Genomic DNA, 23009 nt, shown 5'->3' on the forward strand with positions numbered 1-23009 from the left:
ACGTTCAACATATTAATATGACTCTACTACACAATAATAATGAGTTTTGTTGTGTTAATGTTACTGTGCTAGAGATTAATATAACAATATTACTGTGTTAAACTGCAGTATAATTAATTTTACTGTGTTTAACAGTAATATAGTTGTTTAAACGGGGGAGGTTAAAGAAGAAAAAAAGTCAACGTCGGAGACTGGTGGTGAGAAAAAAAAAAAAAAAAAAAGTCAATGCCGGAGACCGGCGGTGACGGACGAAATTGTCCATAAATATGTGTTTTGGGTCAAAATTGAATAATTTGTGAAGTTTGGGGTCAAATTGAGGTTATATCAAATTAAATGATGAAATTTGAGCATATTAAAGTATAAGGGGCTATTTTAGTCTTTTACGAAACTCTGGACCATGTGTGGGCTTTTTTGTAAAAAAAATTATTATCTATATTTTTTTATGAATAAATACCCCTTGATGTACTTATTTGTAAAGTGCCATTTGATAATAATATAATTCCATTCGGTCGTATATTAACATAATTTGATAATAACAAAATGAATATACCATTTATTTACTCTCTATATCAATTATTTAATAATATTGTTGATTTTGAATAAAACAGTACAATGTTATTGAATTTTTTTCCTTCTTCATATTGGTATCGTTTAGGAATTCCAAAATAAACCGTCAAACAAAAAAGGCAGGATTAGTGTCAGTTACAACTTGAGGCAAACCATTGTGGACTCATTCTTAAAATAAAATCAATATGTATAGATAGCATTTCTATCTCAAAGTCCAAAGTTATATATAAAATGTATAATTCAATAAACCAAAGAAAAATCGAGTGTAGTTTTTAGGTAAAGAACATGTTAGAGATAGAGTAAAAGAAGTTGTGAACCAATGAAAATGGTTGTTTAGATTGAATCAAAGTCACTTTCGGACCCATAAAAAGGCTACTTGTTTTCTACTATTCCGAGAATAACGGAAAAATGGATATTTGTTGAATGGCTGGGGATGGACTCCTACTTAATTACTTCTCTTCTCTTCTGTTCTATCTTCTCTTCTTTAAATCTAAAATAATATGCTTTTCTGGTCCACAAGGACACAGAGAGAGAGAGAGAGAGAGAGAGAGAGAGAGAGAGAGAGAGATGTCAGGAGAAGACAACGGCACAAGCTAGCTGTTTTATGGTCTGAAATGATATATACATACATATAATATAATAGAGAGAGAGAGAGAGAGAGAGTTTGACACAGGAAAGTTAAACTCAAGTTGTGGACTTGTCTTTTGGTGTGAGCCACTTGAAAAATGCCCCCTATCCTCTTGACACCAAAACCAAACAAATAAATAATCACTATCATATCATCATCTTCGATTTTTGCATATCTCTCAACATATGTCCCATTTGTCTCTCACCATATTTATCTTTCATTCGGTCCCCACCCTTATCCACATCTATACATACATTATACATACACAAACATACATTATTATTGCTTTTCAATATCATAATACAATTTCTTGACAATATGAAAGAAATCAGATTTGTTATGTTATGCAACATGGATTTCAGTACAAGGAAACAACAACATAAGAAAGACCCTTTGTAAAAGAGAACTAGATTTTCTTTTTTGCATACATGAGAAACTGTATTACAACATACAACAATGGTCCACACATACATATAATGTCACAACAATATCTAACAAGTGTGTTTTTATTTATTTATTTATTATTAAATGTTGCAACGGTCGTAACCAGAGAACCATGAAGAAGGCTCTTCTTCTTCAACACCATCGTAAGATGGCGCAAATTCCTCTCGCCATTGTTGATCGCCGCCACCTGTCCCCTCACCCTCACCACCACCATATTCGTCCTCTTTACGCATGTGAGAGGCTACAAGCAACTTATTCAGTTTTTCCATCTCTTTGTACGCATTTTCAGTCTCCACCTCTGCCACTATTGCTCGTTTCTGCGTTTTTATCAAATCAACCATCAGTTTCTTACTTTTACGTTTTTTTTTTAATTAATATCCAATAAAAAATTGATTAGAACAACAAGAAAAATAGGTTTATTGACATAAGTTTCGCAGAACACATCAATGCGACATTCAGAAATCAAGATCATCAAAATTTTGTTAGAAATATAACAAAACAGTGCTAGAAGTAGAAACTGATTGAATATCAAATACGAGTATAACATGCCCAACATGCACTTTTTTAATGGCTTTAGTGATCCTATGCAAGTTTTTTTTTTTTTTTTAAATGACACGTTTAGTTCGAAATAGAGAGTGGTCACACCTAACAAAAGTATATGACAAATTCTGAGACAATTTTTCGCCATCTTAACTCTTTCATTTGCAATTCCAGATGACAAGCCACTTCTAACAGGTCACTTCTAACAGGCCACTTCTAACAGGCCACTTCTAACAGGCCACTCTAACAGGCCACTCTAACAGGTAACAGAGGCCTTTTGTTTAACTTCCTTTTGCCTTTAAGTCATGAAGTTTCTTGAGAAACCAACTTCCTTTTCTGGAATCTTGAAACAAAACATTACGAGTTCCCACATCAATTCGAAACCACAAAATATATCCGATGTGTGGAATTTCTGCCCTTAGCGTATGACACCTCTAAAGTCTATTTAAAGTTCTCCACTTAACCATACCAGTTCTACCTTCTAATATTAGAGATCAACGTAATAATGAGCACATAATCAACTGAGATAATCAAAGCTTTCAATTTCTAGGAAGTATAAATTGCACGAGCTTTGACTACTTGTGAATAAATGCATTTCCTAAAGAAATCAGTACGGTCAATATATTTTGCATGCCAAGTTCATTAATTTGAGTAGAAAGAGGAAAGTGGGGGCGGGAGGTGATTCTACATCCCTTGGTTTCATGCCAGGTTAAGCATTACGGATGATTAGCTTGTAAGATCGAGAAAATGTGATACACAGATAGAACTTAGCACCAGAGTATCAAAATTCATCAGATAACGAAACATAAAACATGAACAAGGCAATACATAATCAAGTTTGAGCTTACCTCAGCAGCAGCTATGGCTTCTTCTGCTTCTTTAAGTCGCACAAGTAATTCCCCAGCCGCCTGAACAGCTTCAGCAGTATCCCTCAGTTGGGCTTGAAGCGCTTTATTTTCATCTCTCAAGTACCGTCTCTCCTTTTCTCGTTCCACTTTAAGCGCCGAAATTTCTGCAGCAAGAGCATTAATGAATTTAGATTCTGCACCTCTTACTCCTGCCTTTGCTGCTGCTTTCTTGACATCATCAATTCCGTCATGAATTTTCCTTTGCCTAGCGAGCATATGAATGTGCTTCTCTTCAAGCTCGGCATATTGTTCAAGCATTCTTGCATGGCCTTCCATTGCCATCTGCATTGCTTCTTTAAGTTCGTCACAACACTTCTTTTCAATATCCAGCTCTTGCTTTTGTCTCTGAGCAACTGATCGGTTGGATTCGAGTTCCATTCTGAGTTCTTCCACAAGGGAAATCCATTTGCTCTCTGTTTCAGTCCACTGGTTTCTCTCCTGTTGAAATCTCTCCTCAACACTCTCAGTTATATCGCAAGCAGTGGATAAAGCGGGAGCCACACTTGGATCTTGAGGAGAAGAAATTTCTAGGAGAGGGGTTTGTCTTTTCAACATCTTAGTTGACGAATCCACATAAAGTTGCAGCTGAGTTCTTAAGTCTTGTACTTCTTCCAACAGAACTTCTCTCTCACCCAAGTCAAAGAAATTTTGATATCTTTCCAGTTCATCTTGAACTCTTTTTAATTCAATTTTTGTTCTCAAAACATCAGGATGGTTATCATATTGTTCCCTAAGAATCTGCAAATAAGATATAACATCTCGATGAATTAACAAAACTGTTTCGATAATCCAGTTGACATTTATAAGTGTGTGTGTGTGTGTGTGTGTGTGTGTGTGTGTGTGTGTGTGTGTGTGTGTGTGTGTGTGTGTGATACCTTATGTTCATGAGTTAGTGACAAGAGTTCCTCCTCCATGAACTCCTCAGTAGGTAATACTCCATCCATGAGGCTTTCGAGACGAATAATTTTATCTTCACGAGTTTGACCAATTATGGAGTTACACTCTCTCTCGTGTTTGTATTGCTGGACCTGTATCAATTGTCGCAAAGGTAAATATATCAAATTCAGTTGCAACGCAGTTATTACGTTGTTTTACTACTTGGCAGACTTACCAAACGATTAAGCTGTGTTATCTCCCAATTTTGTTTGGCACACATCTCTTCTAATGCCATCTCTCTCCGAATAGCTCCAGCCAAGACCTTTTCTACAGCCTGAAAGATGATTGACAGAACATGATAAGAATTGATAAAGGAAAACGATGTAAAAATTCCACCTAAAACCAGGTGACATACCTTTGGAACTTGCTTCGTGCATTTGTCATGTGATGGTGATCCATTAACAGGTACTAACTGCATATTTTGGACATCATCACCGGTTACAGGTTCTTGCTGGAAGTTCTTAGTCTTGCATTTACTACATAGAGATTCTTCTTCATCGAGAGAAATGGTTTGAACACCCATATTAACTTTGACAACTGGTATAACTGCCTTAAGATCAGCTGCCAAGCAAGAGAATCTAAACGATGACCGTCTCAGAGCAGGATTGGCACGTTGACTCTCGATAATTTCAAGACCACGGTGAAGGCTAGCAGCCAAATGTTTGGTCGATGCGAAACAGGATTTACGATTAGAGAGAGAATTCATACAGATGCTATTAGAAGGTTTCGAAATGGATGCATTTTCATCCTTCAAGTTACTCTGAGTGGGAAAACTCTGAGAAGCAGTTGATGTTGACGAGGTCCTAAGACTTTTCCTGCTACTGTTTAATCTTGGCGAAACACTAGGAGCTGGTGACTTTAGTACAGGTGGCAAGTCAATAGGAACAAGACTGAGATCAGAAGCTGTAGCATCTTCGATGCAACGTGTGGACTTATCAGGTGTGATCTCTACATCTGAAGAAAGTTGCATTTCAGAAGATAATTCTGTCTTATCCTTGTCAACTGTTTCAAATGCTTCGTCTTCCATATTAACATCTGTACACACACCTGTTTCTTCATGGATTACAGGCATTATTGCATCATCTGTATCCACTATCTCCATTTCTTCATCACTATCATCCTCAACATGGGGTAACATCATGGGGCGGTTGAGGCTAAATCTAAGAAGATTCAAACTTCTTCGTGCACTCCATCCAGTTGCATATGCTCCACTAGGACCTGTTTGATCATTATTGGCCTTCATCCGGTGTAGTTCATCCCTCAGTTGCCGAATCACATCTCTCAAGACACTTACATCTTCTTGCATTTCCTCGTTAATGACTGCTTTGTTCTTTATTGCTTTAGCTCGTTGAGCGAATCTTAGAGTACTGAGACTCTCACTCTTACAGCTGAAAATTATAATTTCAAATAAAAGTTATACATGTATTCGAATGCAAGATCATGTTAAAATTGTTTAGAATTGTTTTAGCACAGGACCAGGATCATGTTAAAATTGTTTAGAAAGCAGAACTGGTATAAGTTAGTCATATATCATATTATCCAATTCAATTAAATTGCTGCCAGAGCTTCATACCAGTGGACAAAGAGTTTGATTGAGCCTCCATAGCTCTATTTTAGTCCAAACATTTCTTGTTCTTCTCCTCAGTTACTTTCTTTTTTATTTCTTTTTTTTTTCAGTTTTTTTCAAGTTTACCATAAACAACAAACCATCTTATCATTTTTCAACCATCAGAACATTCACTACCTTCGATTTGTTTTCAGTTTTCATCATCTATCGCCACTCTAATGGCTCCACCACCTACCTTCATTGACTAACTACTCTATTGTTCCTCACCAGACAACACAACCATCTATGATATTCTTCCTAATTTGATTTTTAATGCAGAATGGAATAAGCAAATTAAGATATTATAGAGCTTCTTATTGTAGCTCGTGATCCGAGCAGTAGAGTGGGGACTCCACTAGTTCAAATTATGTGACCTAATCTATTCAACTTATTGATAGTATTATCACCTTTGAGATGGAGAAATGGCACATATCATCGCCAACTTGGCATTCCCTCCTAGAGATTCTTGTAGCAAAAATGTTAACTTTGAATCTCTGTATGGAATGTGCCTTTGTTTTCCTGTCTGGGAAACTTCTGCCAGAATATTTATCAAGTTCCTGCACATCTCAAAGAGAACCCAATTAATCAAAGATATGAATACAATTATCTCAACTTACACTCATCCAAGTCTCAAATACATGGAAATGAAATAAATCAAACACCAGATAGTTGTTGTATAATATTTAAAGAGATGATAATCATGTGATTATGGCCACACAGCGACTCACAACTTAAAAGTGCTACTAAGCAAGAATAAAATGGATCCAGGTGTTAGCATACTCCACCGTTATGCAGCTTAGCCTTAACAACAGTACTACTAGAAGTTATTACTCCTATCAATGCTTTGCCAAAACAGAACATATAATATGACATCAAAAAGACAACCTCAATCTTAGACAGCTCAATACTTTGTTGCTACATGCATAATGGTTATGTAGGTCACAGGTCTGAGATTTTCACAAAAGAAGTGGGCATCCACAGGTAACAACTTTTGCAATTCCATCAGCATCCTGATTGACAATTACCAGATAAATTACATATCCGAATTGTAGCATCTGCGGGTTATCGTAAAAGAAAGACCATATGTCAAATGGCCGGTCATTTTCAATATCCGCTCTCCATGTATCAGCTACATTATATAACTCAACAAAATGTAATCCATTACTGCATCTAAGCCAGTACAAAGGAATCTAATTGCTTAATGGTGAACACGTGAAATTTCAAGTTGCATATTCCAATTAAACAATATTTTCTGTACATAATCAGATTTGCAATGATCATACTTCTTGCTTTTTTTCTGCTTGCTTTGGCAAACCTAATCGCATGAAAGTCGGGGAACATTAAAAGGAGAAACTTATTATGTGGTTTTTAAAAAGTTGGCATGAATTTAAAGTAGATTACTGACACCATTGATATTATAGAAACATGGAGCAGCCATTGGATAGAGACGGGAGACCTTGAAAAGTATGTTTATTCTCCAATAAATTATATCCATAAATCCTACTGAATCCGGTCAAATTAAATCCTCCAGTTTATAGCAATTACAGAAAGCAGAACCTTAGTCTAGTCCAACTATCCTAAAACGAATTGGTAAATATAACTTCCTCATGTACCATCACTCTCAGCAACCCTATAAATTCTCATGAACTCACTGACACTGTACGCAGAAGTAATAATTGGATACCTATACGCATTTATAGAAAAACCACCGAAATTAATAACCAAAAATGAACTGCTTGTCGGAGTGAAAACTGTCTTAATCTTATTTAATCATTTTCTTTTTTATCTTGCAATGACAATTTAACCAATATCAGAAACCATACCCCAGCTGTGAAAGAGAACGGTTAATATTCCCTGCTTCCTTCAAGCGTTCTCCAGCTGCACCTGTTTGCTTTTGCCTCTCAGATCCAGCAAGGTCAACAAAATTAATTCTACTCATTTTCAAGCGGTTTAAACCATCAGCCACACTCTGTAATAGAAAAGATTTTCATATGTTATTTAGCAGAAGATTGTGAGATAACAAATGAGTTTAAAGAAAATATGAGATATTTTTTTTGACACTCAAGCAGACTACATAAAATAAGAGATGGGAGATGGGCTCACAAAAAACTCATGCTTCGTTCATCAACTATGAGGTAGACACCCATACTACATAGTTGTCTAATAAAAGAGCGAAAAATCTAAATTTAGAGAGTGCATTACCTTGCCGCGTGATTCGACCACGCATGTGAAAACACTGTGGGAACGAGAACTTTCAGCATTTACACATGTGGCGCCGGTTCTCCGGTTTGATAACCCCTGCAAAATTACAGATATGATAAGTGTAAAAGACAGAAGCGAGATATTACCAAATGATTCTCAGGGATGACAGGGAAACTCTAATAAAGAACAACACAACTCGGTTAAACTTCTGAAATGGTTCCAATTCGAAGCAAGCATAAGTTACAATCGATTAATATTCATTTGTTTAAGAATATGGCACAGCAAGTATTCATGAAAATGGCACACTAATTATCTGAGTCATAAGATGATTTATGCATGATTATCTGCAAGATATTTTAAAATTATATATATATATATATATATATATATATATCTACATATATATATATATATATGTACATATATATATATATATATGTACATATATATATATACATATGTATATATATATATACATATATATATATATATATATATATATATATATATATATATATATATATATATATATATATATATATATAACAAATTTGACAGCACTTGTCATCTGTGAATTGAAGGGAATTGTCTACTAGCATTCTGATAGTAAGGTATAGAACTTTAAAATCTGAAATATAGCCTTCTTTTTCATCAATGCTTGTGTTTTACTCCCCCATAAGAAATTAAAATCTTGAACTATCTCACTTTTCAACTTTCCAACATCACTTTTACGTTTTTTATCTCTTCGAATACAGTTAAAATGAAGATTATATAATTACAAAAATAATAATTTTTATAAATTGGATAAAGAAAATTAAGCCAATTTTCAAATTCTACCCTGCAACTCGCTTCGTGGAACAAAAAACACGAAGCTCTGCAAAATACACATCCATTCGAAGTTTTTCTTCAATTTCCTCCCAAACTAAAAAGGACCTAAAATATATGTTCTATTAGTGTGTAATATCTCCTGAAAAAGAAATGTTAATCACATGCCAGCTTTTGTTAACAAAGTTGATCACCAAAATTAGTTCCCTGAAAGGTTTACAAGAGTAGAAGTCAACCAAATGCTGGCTTCCGACTGTATCATGACTTATATTCTCAGGATGTAAAAGTGAAACTCACAACAACATTGATGACTAAGCTAGAATCATAACAAACCTTTATCAGTAGTTGCGAGACATCCTTCATGGAGGACACAGACTCTTCTCTCAAATTTTCAACATAAACACCAGTTTTGACATCTTCTCTAATCTGGAATGAGAGACGCAACAAAAAGAGACTTATATATGCGATAAAATCAGACGCCGAGCAAATTGTTTATGAAGTAAATGTTATTGCTTTACCTGGAGATTCTTTTGACTTGGATCCAATAGATCGGTTATTTGTTCGTTATAGATCTGTAAGTATGATGCTCAAGGTGAATATATAGATTACCAAAGATGATTAGGTAATAGAAATTTGGTGAGGATCAGAGCATGTAACAGATAGTAGTAACCAACCTCGAGAAACGAGCAGCGGCACATATATACAAGTTGTCTGTCAGCATGCTTGATTTGCTCCTGCATGGAGAAGATATAAAAAATGTTTATCTCATGGTAACTAAATTATAAGAATGATACATAATATACATTTATTTTGGATAAGTAAAATAACTGAAAATCTACCTCATTAATCCGTTCAAAGAGCCTTCGAAATACACGTGGTGCTAAACCTTGCTGATCATCTTCCAACAAGGAGTTGGATGCCCCCCATACCGTGTATGTCTTTCCACTTCCAGTCTGATTAATTAAATAATGCACATTTCAATAAACCATTCATGTGTTTGAGACACTTCTGTACATATTGCGATAAAAAGGGATTTTACTGATGCACTGAAATAAAATAAATTTGTGGAAATAAGTATACCTGACCATACGCAAAGACAGAACTATTAAACCCAGCAAGACAATTTTCAACAAGTGGTGCACCAACGAGCTCGAATATTTCAATCTGAAACAAACACATATATCCAAAACGAAGTTTCATCAAAATGTTTACAATAAACGCGATGTAACTAGTGTGTGGCGAGGCATCAAAATTGATCAATAGGAGGTCAATCTTGCCTGCTTGGAATGAATATCAGCAATTGAGTCAAAAGTAAATGTTTGCCCTGATATTGTTAAAGAATCTTCTGTAATTTTCTGAACTACATCTCCATCTTCTTCCTCCTTGCTTGGTGGTCTCACACGAACTACCACCTAATTTATGTAGTTACAACATACATTATAAGCTTACAAAAATAAAAACGACATATGCTCAAATGGTGGAAATTTCTTCAGTAAAATAATAATGCCCAGCATAGTAAATGAAAAATCAGAGATAAGAAAAATGGACAAGTGTCGAAACAGATTGAGCGGAATCTACTGTTTTTTTTAAAGAAACTCACCTTCACATCCCAACCTAACAGGAAAACTTAGTCACAAATTGTGCTGAAAACCATGTTCACTTCAGGATACGAAGTACAGTAATAATGGCCAACATAATAAATGAAAAATCAGGGATAAGAAAAAAATGACAAGTAGCGAACGAGATTGAGCGGAATCTACTGATTTTTGAAAGAAACTCACCTTCACACCGGAATCTAATGAATTGGAGGGGGGCGCACAATTATCGGACGCGACAGACTCAACACTGAGCTTCCTCTTGAGCGGGGGGCGAGGAGGGAGTGGGCTCTTCATCTTGGCGGCAGGAGAGGACATCGGAATGTTCGGATCTGACGCCGGCGCCGGTGGTGCATTCTCTTTGCTTGATTTGAGCTTCCGGTTGCTTTGATTCGGCGTGGTCGGCTTCGATTTAGGGTTCGGGGAAGCTGTGACGGCGTCAGGATTTTCTCTCAACGTATGATTTCTAGGCGTCAAGAAGTTCTTCATTTCGGAGATGGAAATATGTTGAACGAATCTACGATTGTTGAGTTTTTAGAGAGAGAAACAGAAGAATTGGACAGTAGAGAGAGAGAGAATGGGGTAGCCGTTGGAGAGGGGAAGAGGGGGGAGAATTTTGAATCCAACTTTATGTGGAAATATTTTAATTTTTAGATCTGGCGACCGTTTTTTTGCTTTAAGCCCCCACATTGTTCGAGCTTGGACCCATTTCAGTCCATTGGACTATTTCAAATATTTTTGTATTGGTCATACCCAAATTATAATGGGGACTTACTATTCATAGTGTATTTTTTTTTCGATTACAGTGCGAAATAATTCATTTTGTCAAGACACCCTTTAGCATTTTTCCAAATTCTTTCAACCTTCGAATTTTAAAACTTTCCAAATCGTCAAATTTGTCTAATAGTATCATTTAGAACACAATAATTATCAAGAAGGATGAAACCTACTTCGATTTTGAAACACTCCATTTCGTGCAATGCAACACGAAATGCGTTTTTTTTTTTTTACAGAATTTTGTTTTATTTCGTGTAAATTTACGTGAAATACACGCATGCATTTCGTGTAAATTTACGTGAAATCACTAAAAAAATTAATTACTTCATTTTTAATACGCAAATAAATACAAGAGAAATAACAAACAAACTTAAAATGAAGTTCAAATACTAAGTAAACAGAAATTCAAATGTAAATACAAATTAAAATAAACTTATATTTCGTAAACTGCGGACCATACTTTATATAATAACGATATACACAAATCCATAAGACATTGCATAGTATTCTTAACAAAAAATATATATTGCAAAATCTATAACCAAACTACAAAAATTATATGGTTTACATGCTAAAATAAAATAAAAATTAATAGTAAATAGACCAATTTTTTTTAAACAATAAAGAAAAAAAAAATTAAGTATTAAAAGAGTATGATTCATCTAAAAAAAAGAGTATGATTTATGGTCATTTAATCTGTAATATTCGTCAATGTAACTATTATTATTATTATTATTATTATTATTATTATTATTATTATTATTATTATTATTATTATTATTATTATAACCCGTGCGAAACACGAAATTTAAAGGAAAAAAATTCAATTTACTCCAAATCCCGTCGATAATCTCGTCAATTTATTTAAATCCAACCCAAGATCAACATATAATTAGGCGATGAAGATTTTTTTATTGATGCTCACGAAGATACCATGATAACAAATAAACGATCATGGAATGGACGGTGCTTTAAGAAAATAGATGCTACGATGACAACTCAAAAATTATAAAGAAGTCGTTATATAAGCATGTTTAAGAAATTCCAAAATTTAAATGAAGTAGTGTGTTAAGCAGATTACGAAAAAAATAAAAGACGAAGTTAAACTACCAAAAAAAGAAAATTGAAGCGATTATACACAATTAAACCACCCTTCTTCCCCAACATTCTCGTGCTGTATGAAGTATGGAAGTCACTACAATTATAAGTATAATGGTAGTAGTCTTTTGAGGTACTTCAATCTCATATATAATTCTGAGTAGCTCTTTTGATGCGGGCTTTAATCGGGCTGAGAAAAGATACTCTATTCCCGTTGTGGCTCGAGGTTGGGACGGCAAATGCCTTGGCTGGAAAGCATGAGAATTTCCTATTTGTTTGCAACCGACGGAAGGGGAAGCCGGTGCGGCACTTCTAGCGGTATATTTGCCAAAGGAAATGGAGTGGTCTTCTATCATCATCGATGGAGATTATCTCCAAGTTATCGAGGCACTTCGCACTGAAGATTGCGAGTCATCATCCTTTGGTGCTCTTGTTGAGGATTGTTTATATCTTGCAACTTCTTTTCAGTTATGTTAAGCGCGGGTAATATGTTAGCCCACGCTATTGCTAAATTGTCTTTCTCAGATTGTCTTGATAGCGTAGATCTTCCGTTAAATTTGACGAATATTGCATGAATAAAAGTTCATTCTTCCTCCAAAAAAAAAAAAAAAAAAAAAAAAAAAACCCTTAAGCGAGTCTATTACTCAAATTATTAACCAAAATTTGTAGAACTCCCCATAGATTGTATAGAAATAATAAAGGTGCAACCAATACTTTTTTTCACTTCGTCCAAGTAAATTTATGGCATGTCCTTTGTACATTGACATAAGCAAGACTATATCAAATAAGAATGAACTCCAATTATTAAACAAAATTCACAGAGTTTGCCATAATCGAACACAAAAAAATAGAGGTAAAATTGGTACCTTTTAATTTCCTCATTGCAAACTTATGGTATTATCCTCTAGACAACACACAAATAATATGGTATTAAAACCTTGCATGAGAAAGTGGATGCGGCATTCATAGCGATGGCGTACATAAACAAACAACGTTAAAGAGGCCCAAACGGTATGTTTGCAGATCGGCGTGGAAGTTATGATGTTAAATTGGAATTCTTGAAGATTTTTAGTGTTAATAAGGGTAATTGGCACTTTGCACCCTTGAAATAAACTCAATTGGCACATTGCACCCTTAAATTACAAATTTGGCACTTTACACCCTCCAATTAGCATTTACTTGGCAAAATGCACCCTGCATATGTTTTTGCCTTAAAATTTCGCCGGAAAAACTATTTGAATGGAAATGAAGGTTTTCAACAGTGAATCACAACACTCCATCCAATTATAGGCAAACAATTCAGTTCATGTGGCTCCAGGACTTTATTTGTGAAGAAAAAAGTAATTTTTTATTGAAGTCCATAAAAAAAAAAAAAATCTTGATTTCTCCACAACTCCCCAAATTTACTTCTCTTCAAATAATGTTGCAAGAATCTGAATAATCACTATTCTGCCATTTATTTTTCTTCTTTTTGAGGGTCAACACAAAATCTAGCTTGGTCCATGACTACCTGTTACAATCATTGTCTTCGTCTTGGGAGTCGACAAGGTGCCGGACTTGAAGGGTGGAGCCGCCCCAACGGCAGAGGTGGTGGTGGTAGTGATGGTGGTGACATAGGAAGATATAAAAAGGGGATGAAGATAAAGAACATGAGGGGAAAACATGTATTAGGTATGAGGAAAATAAAAAAAACTTCCCACCTGAAATTCTTGATAGAAAAAAACTTGTTATTTTTTTTACTTGATATAAATTCTTGGATACAGGTGCGCTTCATGCTTCAGTGCAATAAATTGGAATAAAAATCACAAGAAGATAGAAGAAAGAGTGGTCAAAGAAGTTCTTGAATGCAAAAGAAGAAGAAAAAATAATATTGCCCATAAGTCCATAACTGAAATGGAGAATATGAGATTGGCGATTGAGAAAAAAAAAAAAAAAAAACAAAGGAAAGCATGCCGGAAATTGATAAAAATGTATTTCTCGATGTCGGAAAGATATTGAGGGTGCATTTTGCCAATCAAATGCTAATTGAAGGGTGCAAAGTGCCAAATTTACAATTTAAGGGTGCAATGTGCCAAATGTGTGTATTTGAAGGGTGCAAAATGCCAATTACCCTGTTAATAAAGTAGAGAGAAAAAAAAAAAGCTTTCCAAAAAATCGTTAACAAAATCACAAACGAAATTGAGAAGAAAAAAAACAATGAACGTGAAATTAAATAGGCCAGCATTTGGAAGAAAAGAAAAACCTAGGTTTGATTAGATTATGTTAACAACCACCTAAACAAAAGATGTCAAATGTATCTCATACAATCTGTTAAAGTGTTAAATATGCTCCAGCAGTCAAAAAATTTGGAAATTGACATAGAATTCAATAATAAAATATAAAAATTAAACGCAAGAGATTAAGAAATAAGATATGTACAATATTCTGGAGAAAAGATGAAATAATAAAAGTTAGTTAAAAAATTGATTTCGAATATTGAGTTCATAATTATTATGCAAGACATTAAAATGAGATTTTGGTTGGAACATGCACACGCACGCATGAGTGTCATTAGAAAAAATAGGAAAACATAATTAGAAAATTGAATTAGTAATTATATACCAGTAATCATGTCCATGCGTTGCACGGGATCACATTCAACAAAATGAAAAAAAAGTAATTGTTTGAATAAATGATAGTACAAATTGTAATAAAAAAAACTATTAAATAATATTGAAATATATCTGTGAAATTTAAAATTACATTACTATTACTTTATTTTATTGCAGCATATATTTTTCATTCTACAATCCGTGTATATATATATATATATATATATATATATATATATATATATATACCACGTACACACACCGATTGTCAATATATAAAATATATATTAAATAATAAATAATATAAAATTTAACAAAGAGAGCGGCAATTTCAAATATCAATTGTTTCTCATTTCAATGCCGCATAAATAATAAATAGAAATGACATCTATACCTAATGGAGGTCTAACCAACAGTTGGCAAGATGATCCTATCCAAGTCCCAACCGGACCAGTAACGAGGAGCCGAGCTAAGCAATTCAAGGAGAAGCTTGCTGCATTGATCCAAAATGTCTTAACTAAGAAAGCTTCATTCAATGGTGATAAACAAGGGTGGTTATGCATATTCAAGTGGCGGAGTCACCGGACAAGTGTGGGAACCATCCGGGCTAAAGATCAGTCCAAGTTGAGCAAATAAGAGCAAGCAGGATGAAGACCAAAGCCCACCTTACCTTAAATCCGTGGGTTCATCTCTAATCAGCTCATATTAGTGTGTTTATGGGCCTATTCTATTAAGGCTCTCTTTAATTTCGTGGCTCACTTGTTTAGAGCCTTTATTAAGTAGATTTAGGGTTTTATTTTCCTTTCTTGAAGACTATGTTTTGGGGGATATATATATATATATGCCTTCTTATTCATTGTGAAAAACAACTTTTGATCATTAATTAAATTGTGAGATTATTCTCTCTAGTTCTTTAAGAACTCTTCGAACATATCGGAGGATTCCGTACGTTCACCCGACTTATCAATTAATCTTCCACAATTGATTGTGGCGTCTTCACATACCAAGGTTCTTGTCTCTTTATAGACAACGGGTCGCGGTTCCACCCCCTTTTGATTCATTCTTTTGGACAGTCCAGGAGTTGATAACCGAAGTATTGTTATCGGGTCTCGTCACATGGTTGGCGTGGTTCATATCATTTAGTAATCAGAGCCATCTTCCAAGAAGGTTTCGTCTATCCTTTGAGTCTTTTGTTGTTTTTGTTTCGTTTCTTTCCGTATTCCATATCTTTCTTCCTTCTAGTGTCATTTTTTCTTCTTTTGTTTTGTTTCCGTCATTAAATCTGTTCTTGAGTCATTAAATTTGTCCAGTATCTTGTTCGTCTTGAGTCTATTGTCAAAAAAAAAAAAAAATCTGAAAAAAAAATCCGAAAAAAAAAGAAAAAGAAGCAAAAATCGAAATTATTTGAAAGGAATAATTCCTTGTTGGTATTATAAGTAGTTGGAAAGGATCCGAATACTGCATTTTAAGTTAGGAAGGGTATATTTTGTTTTCTATCCTCGGGATCCTTGAATATCTTCTCTTCTACTCCACATCAACTTCCTTCCTACACTCTTCTGTTTCCTATAATATTAATTTCGAAATTCAAACAAAATAAATTACTCGTGACTATCCAAAGGTCATTAAATTCTGCTCATATTCTATTTCGATTCAAGTTCATCGTTCATCTTCTATATCAATTCCTGATAACTCGTGGTGAACTGTTCCTGAAAATTCTGATATTTGTTTGGTGAGTTTGATTGGGGCTATTGAGAATTTGAGAGGAAAAAGGCAAGAGTGGTGAGTTCATAAGAGGGTAAAAGCCAAAATTGATTGTGTGCAAACACGAGTGAACTTGAGCGATATCCATTTATTGAGTGAAACACGTAAGGGAGTGTGTGAGGTCCATATTTTGTTTCTAACATTGTTTTGCAGGAATCATGTCTAACAATCAAACAAATTTGGAAGACACACATAGGGAGGTTGATCCAAAGTTTATGATGGAGGCGTTGATGAGTGAGATGAAGAGATTCGCGAGGGAAGAGATGGAGCAGATTCATGAGCGGATGGATCAAATGGAAACTCACGGCAAGAGTTTCCCCAAACCATTCCTAACGTGCAAAGGAGTGGACAAGATCCACCTAGAGAGGCTAGGGCAGAAGAAGGTGAAGTTGACAGCGATTGAATTCTCCGATTATGCCATCATTTGGTGGGATCAATTGGTGCTGAATAGGAGGAGAAATAGGGAGAATCCAGTGGCAACTTGGGACGAGATGAAAACCCTAATGAGAAAGCGGTTCGTGCCATGCTACTACTTCCGAGAGTTGTATCAAAAGCTACAGAATTTGAAGCAAGGAAATCGAAGTGTTGAGGAGTACTTTATGGAGATGGAAATTTCAATGATCCGAGTAAATATTGAGGAGGATCGGGAGGCTACTATGGCAAGGTTCTTGGCAGGGCTGAATAGAGAGATTGCTAACGTAGTGGAGTTGCAACGCTATGTTGAGATGGAGGACATGGTACACATGGCCATCAAGATTGAGAATCAGTTCAAGCGGCGGGGTAACAATCCACGATCAGCCCCTAGTTCGAGTTCATCTTGGAGGCATAATGTTGTTAGCAGAGATGAGAAGCCAGCTATGACTAAACCCAAATTCGAGCCAAAGCAAAACACTACCAAGCATGCAGTCCAAGGTAAAATCGATTCTAATACAACTCGGAATTGTGATATAGAGTGTTTTAAATGCCATGGCAAGGGTCACAAAGCAAACCAATGTCCAAACAAGAGAGTTATGCTGCTGCGTGATGATGGTGGGGTTGAGACCGAAGAAGAGGAGGATTCCACACTACCACAAGAGGATGATGGAGAAGAAGAATATGCAGCACATGGTGAATTTTTTGTTGCAAGGAGAGCTCTAAACGTGCAAGCAAAGGGAGATGAAGAAGCACAGCGAGAAAACATCTTCTACACTAGATGTCATGTTCGAGACAAGGTATGTAGTGTGATCATTGATAGATGGAGTTGCACCAATGTTGCTAGCACTATGATGGTGGAGAAGTTAGGGTTGCCTACAACCAAACATCCACAACCATATAAGCTGCAATAGCTTAACGATAGTGGAGAATTGAGGGTGAACAAGCAAGTGTTAGTATCATTTCGCATTGGAAAGTATGAAGATGAGGTACTGTGTGATGTTGTTCCGATGCAAGCTAGACACTTGTTACTTGGTCGACCGTGGCAATCTGATCGACGGGCCAAGCATGATGGATTCACCAACAAGTACTCATTTACGTTCAACCAAATAACAATCACTCTAGTTCCTTTAACACCGCAGCAGGTCCATGAGGATCAAGTCAGGCTACAAAAAGAGAGTGATCAAAAGAAAATGAGTGAGAGTACAAAAGAAAGAGAGAGTGAGGCTGAGAAAAAAAGAGAGAAAATAAAAAAGTAAGTCCGACCAATGAGAGAAAATAAGAGGGAAAAACAAGTTTATATGCGAGGGCGAGTAATGTGAAGAGAGCTATGCGTTCGAATCAGCCGATGATTGTACTTATGTACAAGGAGGCCTTTTTGAACACTAACAATGTTAACTCTTCTTTGCCTAGTTCTGTTGTTTCTCTTTTGCAGGACTTTGATGATGTATTCCCAGAGGAGCTGCCACCGAGGTTGCGACCAATTCGAGGCATTGAACATCAAATTGACTTTGTGCCAGAAGCTTCTATTCCAAACCAACCAGCTTACCGAAGCAATCCCGGGGAGACTAAGGAGATACAAATGCAGGTCACGGAGTTGATGGAAAGAGGGCACGTAAGGGAGAGCATGAGTCTGTGTGCTGTTCCGGTACTTTTGGTGCCTAAGGCGGATGGAAAGTGGAGAATGTGTGTCGATTGTCGAGCAATCAACAATATAACGGTAAAGTATCGTCATCCTATTCCACGCTTAGATGATATGTTAGAGAAATTGCATGGTGCTTGTGTGTTTTCAAAAATTGATTTGAAAAGTGGGTATCATCAAATAAGAATGAGAGAGGGTGATGAATGGAAACTGCTTTTAAAACAAAGTATGGTTTATATGAGTGGTTAGTTATGCCGTTTGGGTTAACTAATGCTCCTAGTACTTTCATGCGATTAATGAACCATGTTTTGCGATCTTTCATTGGTAAATTTGTTGTAGTTTACTTTGATTACATTCTTATCTATATCAAAAATTTGGATGATCATGTTGTGCATTTGGAATCCGTTTTAAATGCGCTTAGGGAAGAGAAGTTGTATGCTAATTTGCAGAAATGTACATTTTGCACGGATAAGCTTGTCTTTCTTGGTTTTGTTGTGAGTGCACAAGGTATTTAGGTTGATGAAGAAAAGGTTCGAGCTATCCAAGAATGGCCAAGTCCGACGAGTGTAGCGAATGTTCGAAGTTTTCATGGCCTTGCTGGTTTCTATAAGAGGTTCGTGAAGGATTTTAGCACTATTGCAGCACCAATGATCGAGGTGATAAGGAAGAATGTGGTGTTCAAGTGGGGGGACGAGCAAGAGAAAGCTTTTCAATTAATTAAGGAGAAGTTAACCAAAGCTCATTTACTTGCTCTACCAAATTTCGCGAAAACATTCGAGATCGAGTGCGATGCTTCTTGAGTAGGCATAGTCGCTGTTTTGATGCAAGAGGGACGACCGATTGCATATTTTAGTGAGAAGTTGAGTGGGGCAGCCTTAAACTACCCGGCTTATGATAAGGAGCTCTATGCCTTGGTTCGAGCTTTAGAGACATGACAGCATTATCTTTGGCCTAAGGAGTTTGTGATTCACACGGATCATGAATCGTTGAAGCACTTGAAGGGACAACACAAGCTGAACAAGAGGCATGCCCGATGGATGGAATTCATTGAGACATTTCCTTATGTCATCAAATACAAGCAAGGTAAAGAGAACATTGTGGCTGATGCATTGTCTCGAAGGTACACCTTAATGTCTACTCTTAATGTTAAATTACTTGGTTTTAAACAAATTAAGGAGTTGTACATTCAAGATGCTGATTTTGGTACTGTTTATCAAGCATGTGAAAAGGGTGCATATGATAAGTTCTATAGGCATGAGGGATTCTTGTTTAGGGAAGATAAACTTTGCATTCCTATGTGTTCTATACGTGAATTATTTGTGCTTGAATCACATGGGGGAGGTCTTATGGGTCATTTTGGGTTCGAAAAGACATTACACATGCTGAAAGAACACTTTTATTGGCCACACATGAAGAGAGATGTTGAGAGAATTTGTGGTAGGTGTGTTACATGTCGTCAAGCTAAGTCTCGAGTAATACACACCATTGCCTATTCCCAATGGACCGTGGATTGATATTTCTATGGATTTTGTGTTAGGTTTGCTTAGGTCAAAATATGGTAGGGATTCGATCTTTGTTTTCATTGAAAGATTTTCTAAAATGGCACATTTTATACCATGCCACAAAACTGATAATGCGTCGCATGTTGCTGATTTGTTCCTTAAAGAAGTTGTTAGATTGCATGGCATGCCTATGACAATTGTTTCTGATCGTGATGCTAAGTTCTTGAGTTACTTTTGGAAGACCTTGTGGTGTAAGCTAGGAACAAAATTATTATTTTCTACTACTTGTCACCCACAAACCGATGGTCAAACTGAAGTAGTAAATAGGACTTTTTCTGCCTTGTTGAGGGCTATTATCAAGAAAAATATTAAAACATGGGAAGAGTGTTTACCACATGTTGAATTTGCATATAATCGAGCTGTTCATTCTGCTACTAAGTTTTCACCGTTTGAAATTGTTTATGGTTTTAATCCTTTAACTCCAATGTATTTAACTCCACTACCTTTATCTGAGCATTTTAACTTGGATGGAATGAAAAAGGCTGAACTTGTGAAGCAGATTCATGAAAAACCAAGGCTCAATATGGAGAGGAGAACAGAACAATATGCAAATCAAGCGAACAAGGGACATCGCAAGTTGGTTTTTGAACCTGGAGATTGGGTTTGGCTGCACATGAGAAAAGAACGATTTCCAGTACAACGGCGTTCTAAGTTGCTGCCGAGAGGAGATGGTCCTTTTCAAGTTCTCGAGCGAGTGAATGATAATGCGTATAAGCTGGACTTGCCAGGTGACTATAATGTTAGTACCACCTTCAATGTTGCTGATTTGAGTTATTTTGATGTAGGTGATGATTTGAGGAAAAATCCTTTTCAAGAGGAGGGGAATGATGGAGGTCTAACCAACAGTTGGCAAGATGATCCTATCCAAGTCCAACCGGACCAGTAACGAGGAGCCGAGCTAAGAAATTCAAGGAGAAGCTTGTTGCATTGATCCAAAATGTCTTAACTAAGAAAGCTTCATTCAATGGTGATAAACAAGGGTGGATTATGCATATTCAAGTGGCGGAGTCACCGGACAAGTGTGGGAACCATCCGGGCTAAAGATCAGTCCAAGTTGGGCAAATAAGAGCAAGAGGATGAAGACCAAAACCCACCCTACCTTAAATCCGTGGTTCATCTCTAATCAGCTCATATTAGTGTGTTTACGAGCCTATTCTACTAAGGCTCTCTTTAATTTCGTGGCTCACTTGTTTAGAGCCTTTATTAAGTAGATTTAGGGTTTTATTTTCCTTTCTTGAAGACTATGTTTTGGGGGTTATATATATGCCTTCTTATTCATTGTGAAAAACAGCTTTTGATCATTAATTAAATTGTGAGATTATTCTCTCTAGTTCTTTAAGAAATCTTCGAACATATCGGAGGATTCCGTACGTTCACCCGACTTATCAATCAATCTTCCACAATTGATTGTGGCGTCTTCACATACCAAGGTTCTTGTCTCTTTATAGACAACGGGCCGCGGTTCCACCCCCTTTTGATTCCTTCTTTTGGACGGTCCAGGAATTGATAACCGAAGTATTGTTATCGGGTCTCGTCACATGGTTGGCGTGGTTCATATCAATACCTTTAATGAAAATCAATATCACACAAACATAAAAATCTCATTTTTCTTTCTTTAATATAACACACACAAATTAAACCTCTCACACCCCTCTGTTTCTTCTTCACAAACCCTCTCTCCCACTCATGTTTCTTCTTCTTCCTCATCCTCTTCTTCTTCTCATCCTCATCCTTATCCTTTTCCTCCTTCTTTTTCTTCTTCTTCATCTTCTTCTTCTTCTTTTTATTTTTCTTCTGTTTCTTCTTGTTCCCGCTTATTCTTCATGTTTTTTCTTGCTTCTTCTTCTCCTCCTCTTCTTCCTCATCTTTTTCTTCTTCTCCATCTTCTGTTTCTTCCTCTTCATCATCTTTCTCTTCCTCGTCTTCGTCATCCTCGTCTTCAATATCCTCCTTTTCGTCCTCCTCTTCTTGCTCCTCCTCTTCGTCTTCATCCTCGTCTTCGTCTTCCTCTTATGCGTCTTCATATCTCCTCTTATTCCTCATTGTTCTTCTTCTTTCCTTCTTCCTCTTCCTCATCTTCATGTTCTTCTTCTCCGTATTCTTCTTCATCTTTTTCTTCTTCTTCTTCTTCTTCTTCTTCTTCTTCTTCTTCTTCTTCTTCTTCTTCTTATTCTTCTTCTTCTTCTTCTTCTTCTTCCTCTTCTTCTATTTATCTCTTCTTCTTTTTCTTCATTTTTCTCAATCTACTTTCTCCTCATTCTCCTCCTCCTCCTCCTCCTCCTCCTTCTCCTCCTCTTCCTCCTCTTCTTTCTTCGTCTTCTCCTTCTCGTTCTCGTTCTACTTCTCCTTTTCCTCATCCTCTTTTTTATGCTCCTTTTTCTTCTTCTTCTTCTTCTCCTCCTCTTTCGTCTTCTTCTCCTTCTCATCCCTCTCCTCTCCTCTCCTCTCCTCCTCCTCCTTCTTCGTCTAGGTTTTAGTTCAAAATATATTTCTTATATATATAAGATATCTATTTACAATAAATTATTAAAGCTCAATTTCCATTCAACTCCTGTCTTATCCAATATGTTATTATTTTCTCAACATTGATTAATACTTTCATGATACAGTTTTCACATTTAATTAAGTAAATGAATATACGCTGAGTAATAAATATTCTTCCCAATATTTTAACATCAACCAAGTAATTAAAACACGTCAATACAAATAAGCCACTGAATCAATATAGAATAATACAGTGAAAGGAAGAAGACAAACTTTTTATTTGCAGATTAAACTTGACAAAGATCATACTAACACTAAACATGGGAAATTATAAAGACATTGACCAATCTGAAATAATACCCATCAACCCACTCCATGCATATCATGTGCAAATATAAATATATTATTGATTTATCAAGGAGTATAAGCTGT

General features: G+C 36.0%; 1 protein-coding gene across 2 annotated transcripts; it reads right to left on the minus strand.

Annotated features, from left to right (window-relative positions):
- Nucleotides 1-1501: 1501 nt before the first annotated feature.
- LOC105972700 (kinesin-like protein KIN-12B) lies at nucleotides 1502-10908 on the minus strand. 2 transcript variants are annotated; one of them, XM_012997675.2, is made up of 15 exons: nucleotides 10438-10908; nucleotides 9934-10068; nucleotides 9737-9820; nucleotides 9496-9609; nucleotides 9331-9390; nucleotides 9175-9228; nucleotides 8990-9082; nucleotides 7832-7927; nucleotides 7453-7598; nucleotides 6037-6186; nucleotides 4379-5411; nucleotides 4199-4297; nucleotides 3963-4115; nucleotides 3028-3825; nucleotides 1502-1956 (listed from the first exon to the last, which is right to left on the minus strand). In XM_012997675.2, the coding sequence occupies exons 1-15, from the start codon at nucleotides 10738-10740 to the stop codon at nucleotides 1720-1722; spliced, it is 3555 nt and encodes a 1184-aa protein (XP_012853129.2). In that variant the 5' UTR covers nucleotides 10741-10908; the 3' UTR covers nucleotides 1502-1719. The 2 variants fall into 2 exon arrangements, with proteins under 2 accessions (XP_012853129.2, XP_088676998.1); XM_088820872.1 differs by having other exon boundaries at nucleotides 4199-5411; nucleotides 10438-10868.
- Nucleotides 10909-23009: the final 12101 nt, after the last annotated feature.

Source organism: Erythranthe guttata, chromosome 7, assembly GCF_056151865.1.
Source record: "Erythranthe guttata isolate IM_541 chromosome 7, IM_541, whole genome shotgun sequence".
Classification (NCBI taxonomy): Eukaryota; Viridiplantae; Streptophyta; class Magnoliopsida; order Lamiales; family Phrymaceae; genus Erythranthe; species Erythranthe guttata.

What these genes read in the sequence shown, in the direction of transcription:
- LOC105972700 (XM_088820872.1), bottom strand. Translation starts at nt 10,740, where the DNA reads ATGAAGAACTTCTTGACGCCTAGAAATCATACGTTGAGAGAAAATCCT. An exon ending in CTGTCTTTGCGTATGGTCAG is followed by an intron (nt 9,610 to 9,736) that starts GTATACTTATTT and finishes TTAATTAATCAG; the next exon opens with ACTGGAAGTGGAAAGACATA. An exon ending in TGGTCGAATCACGCGGCAAG is followed by an intron (nt 7,599 to 7,831) that starts GTAATGCACTCT and finishes TTTCTATTACAG; the next exon opens with AGTGTGGCTGATGGTTTAAA.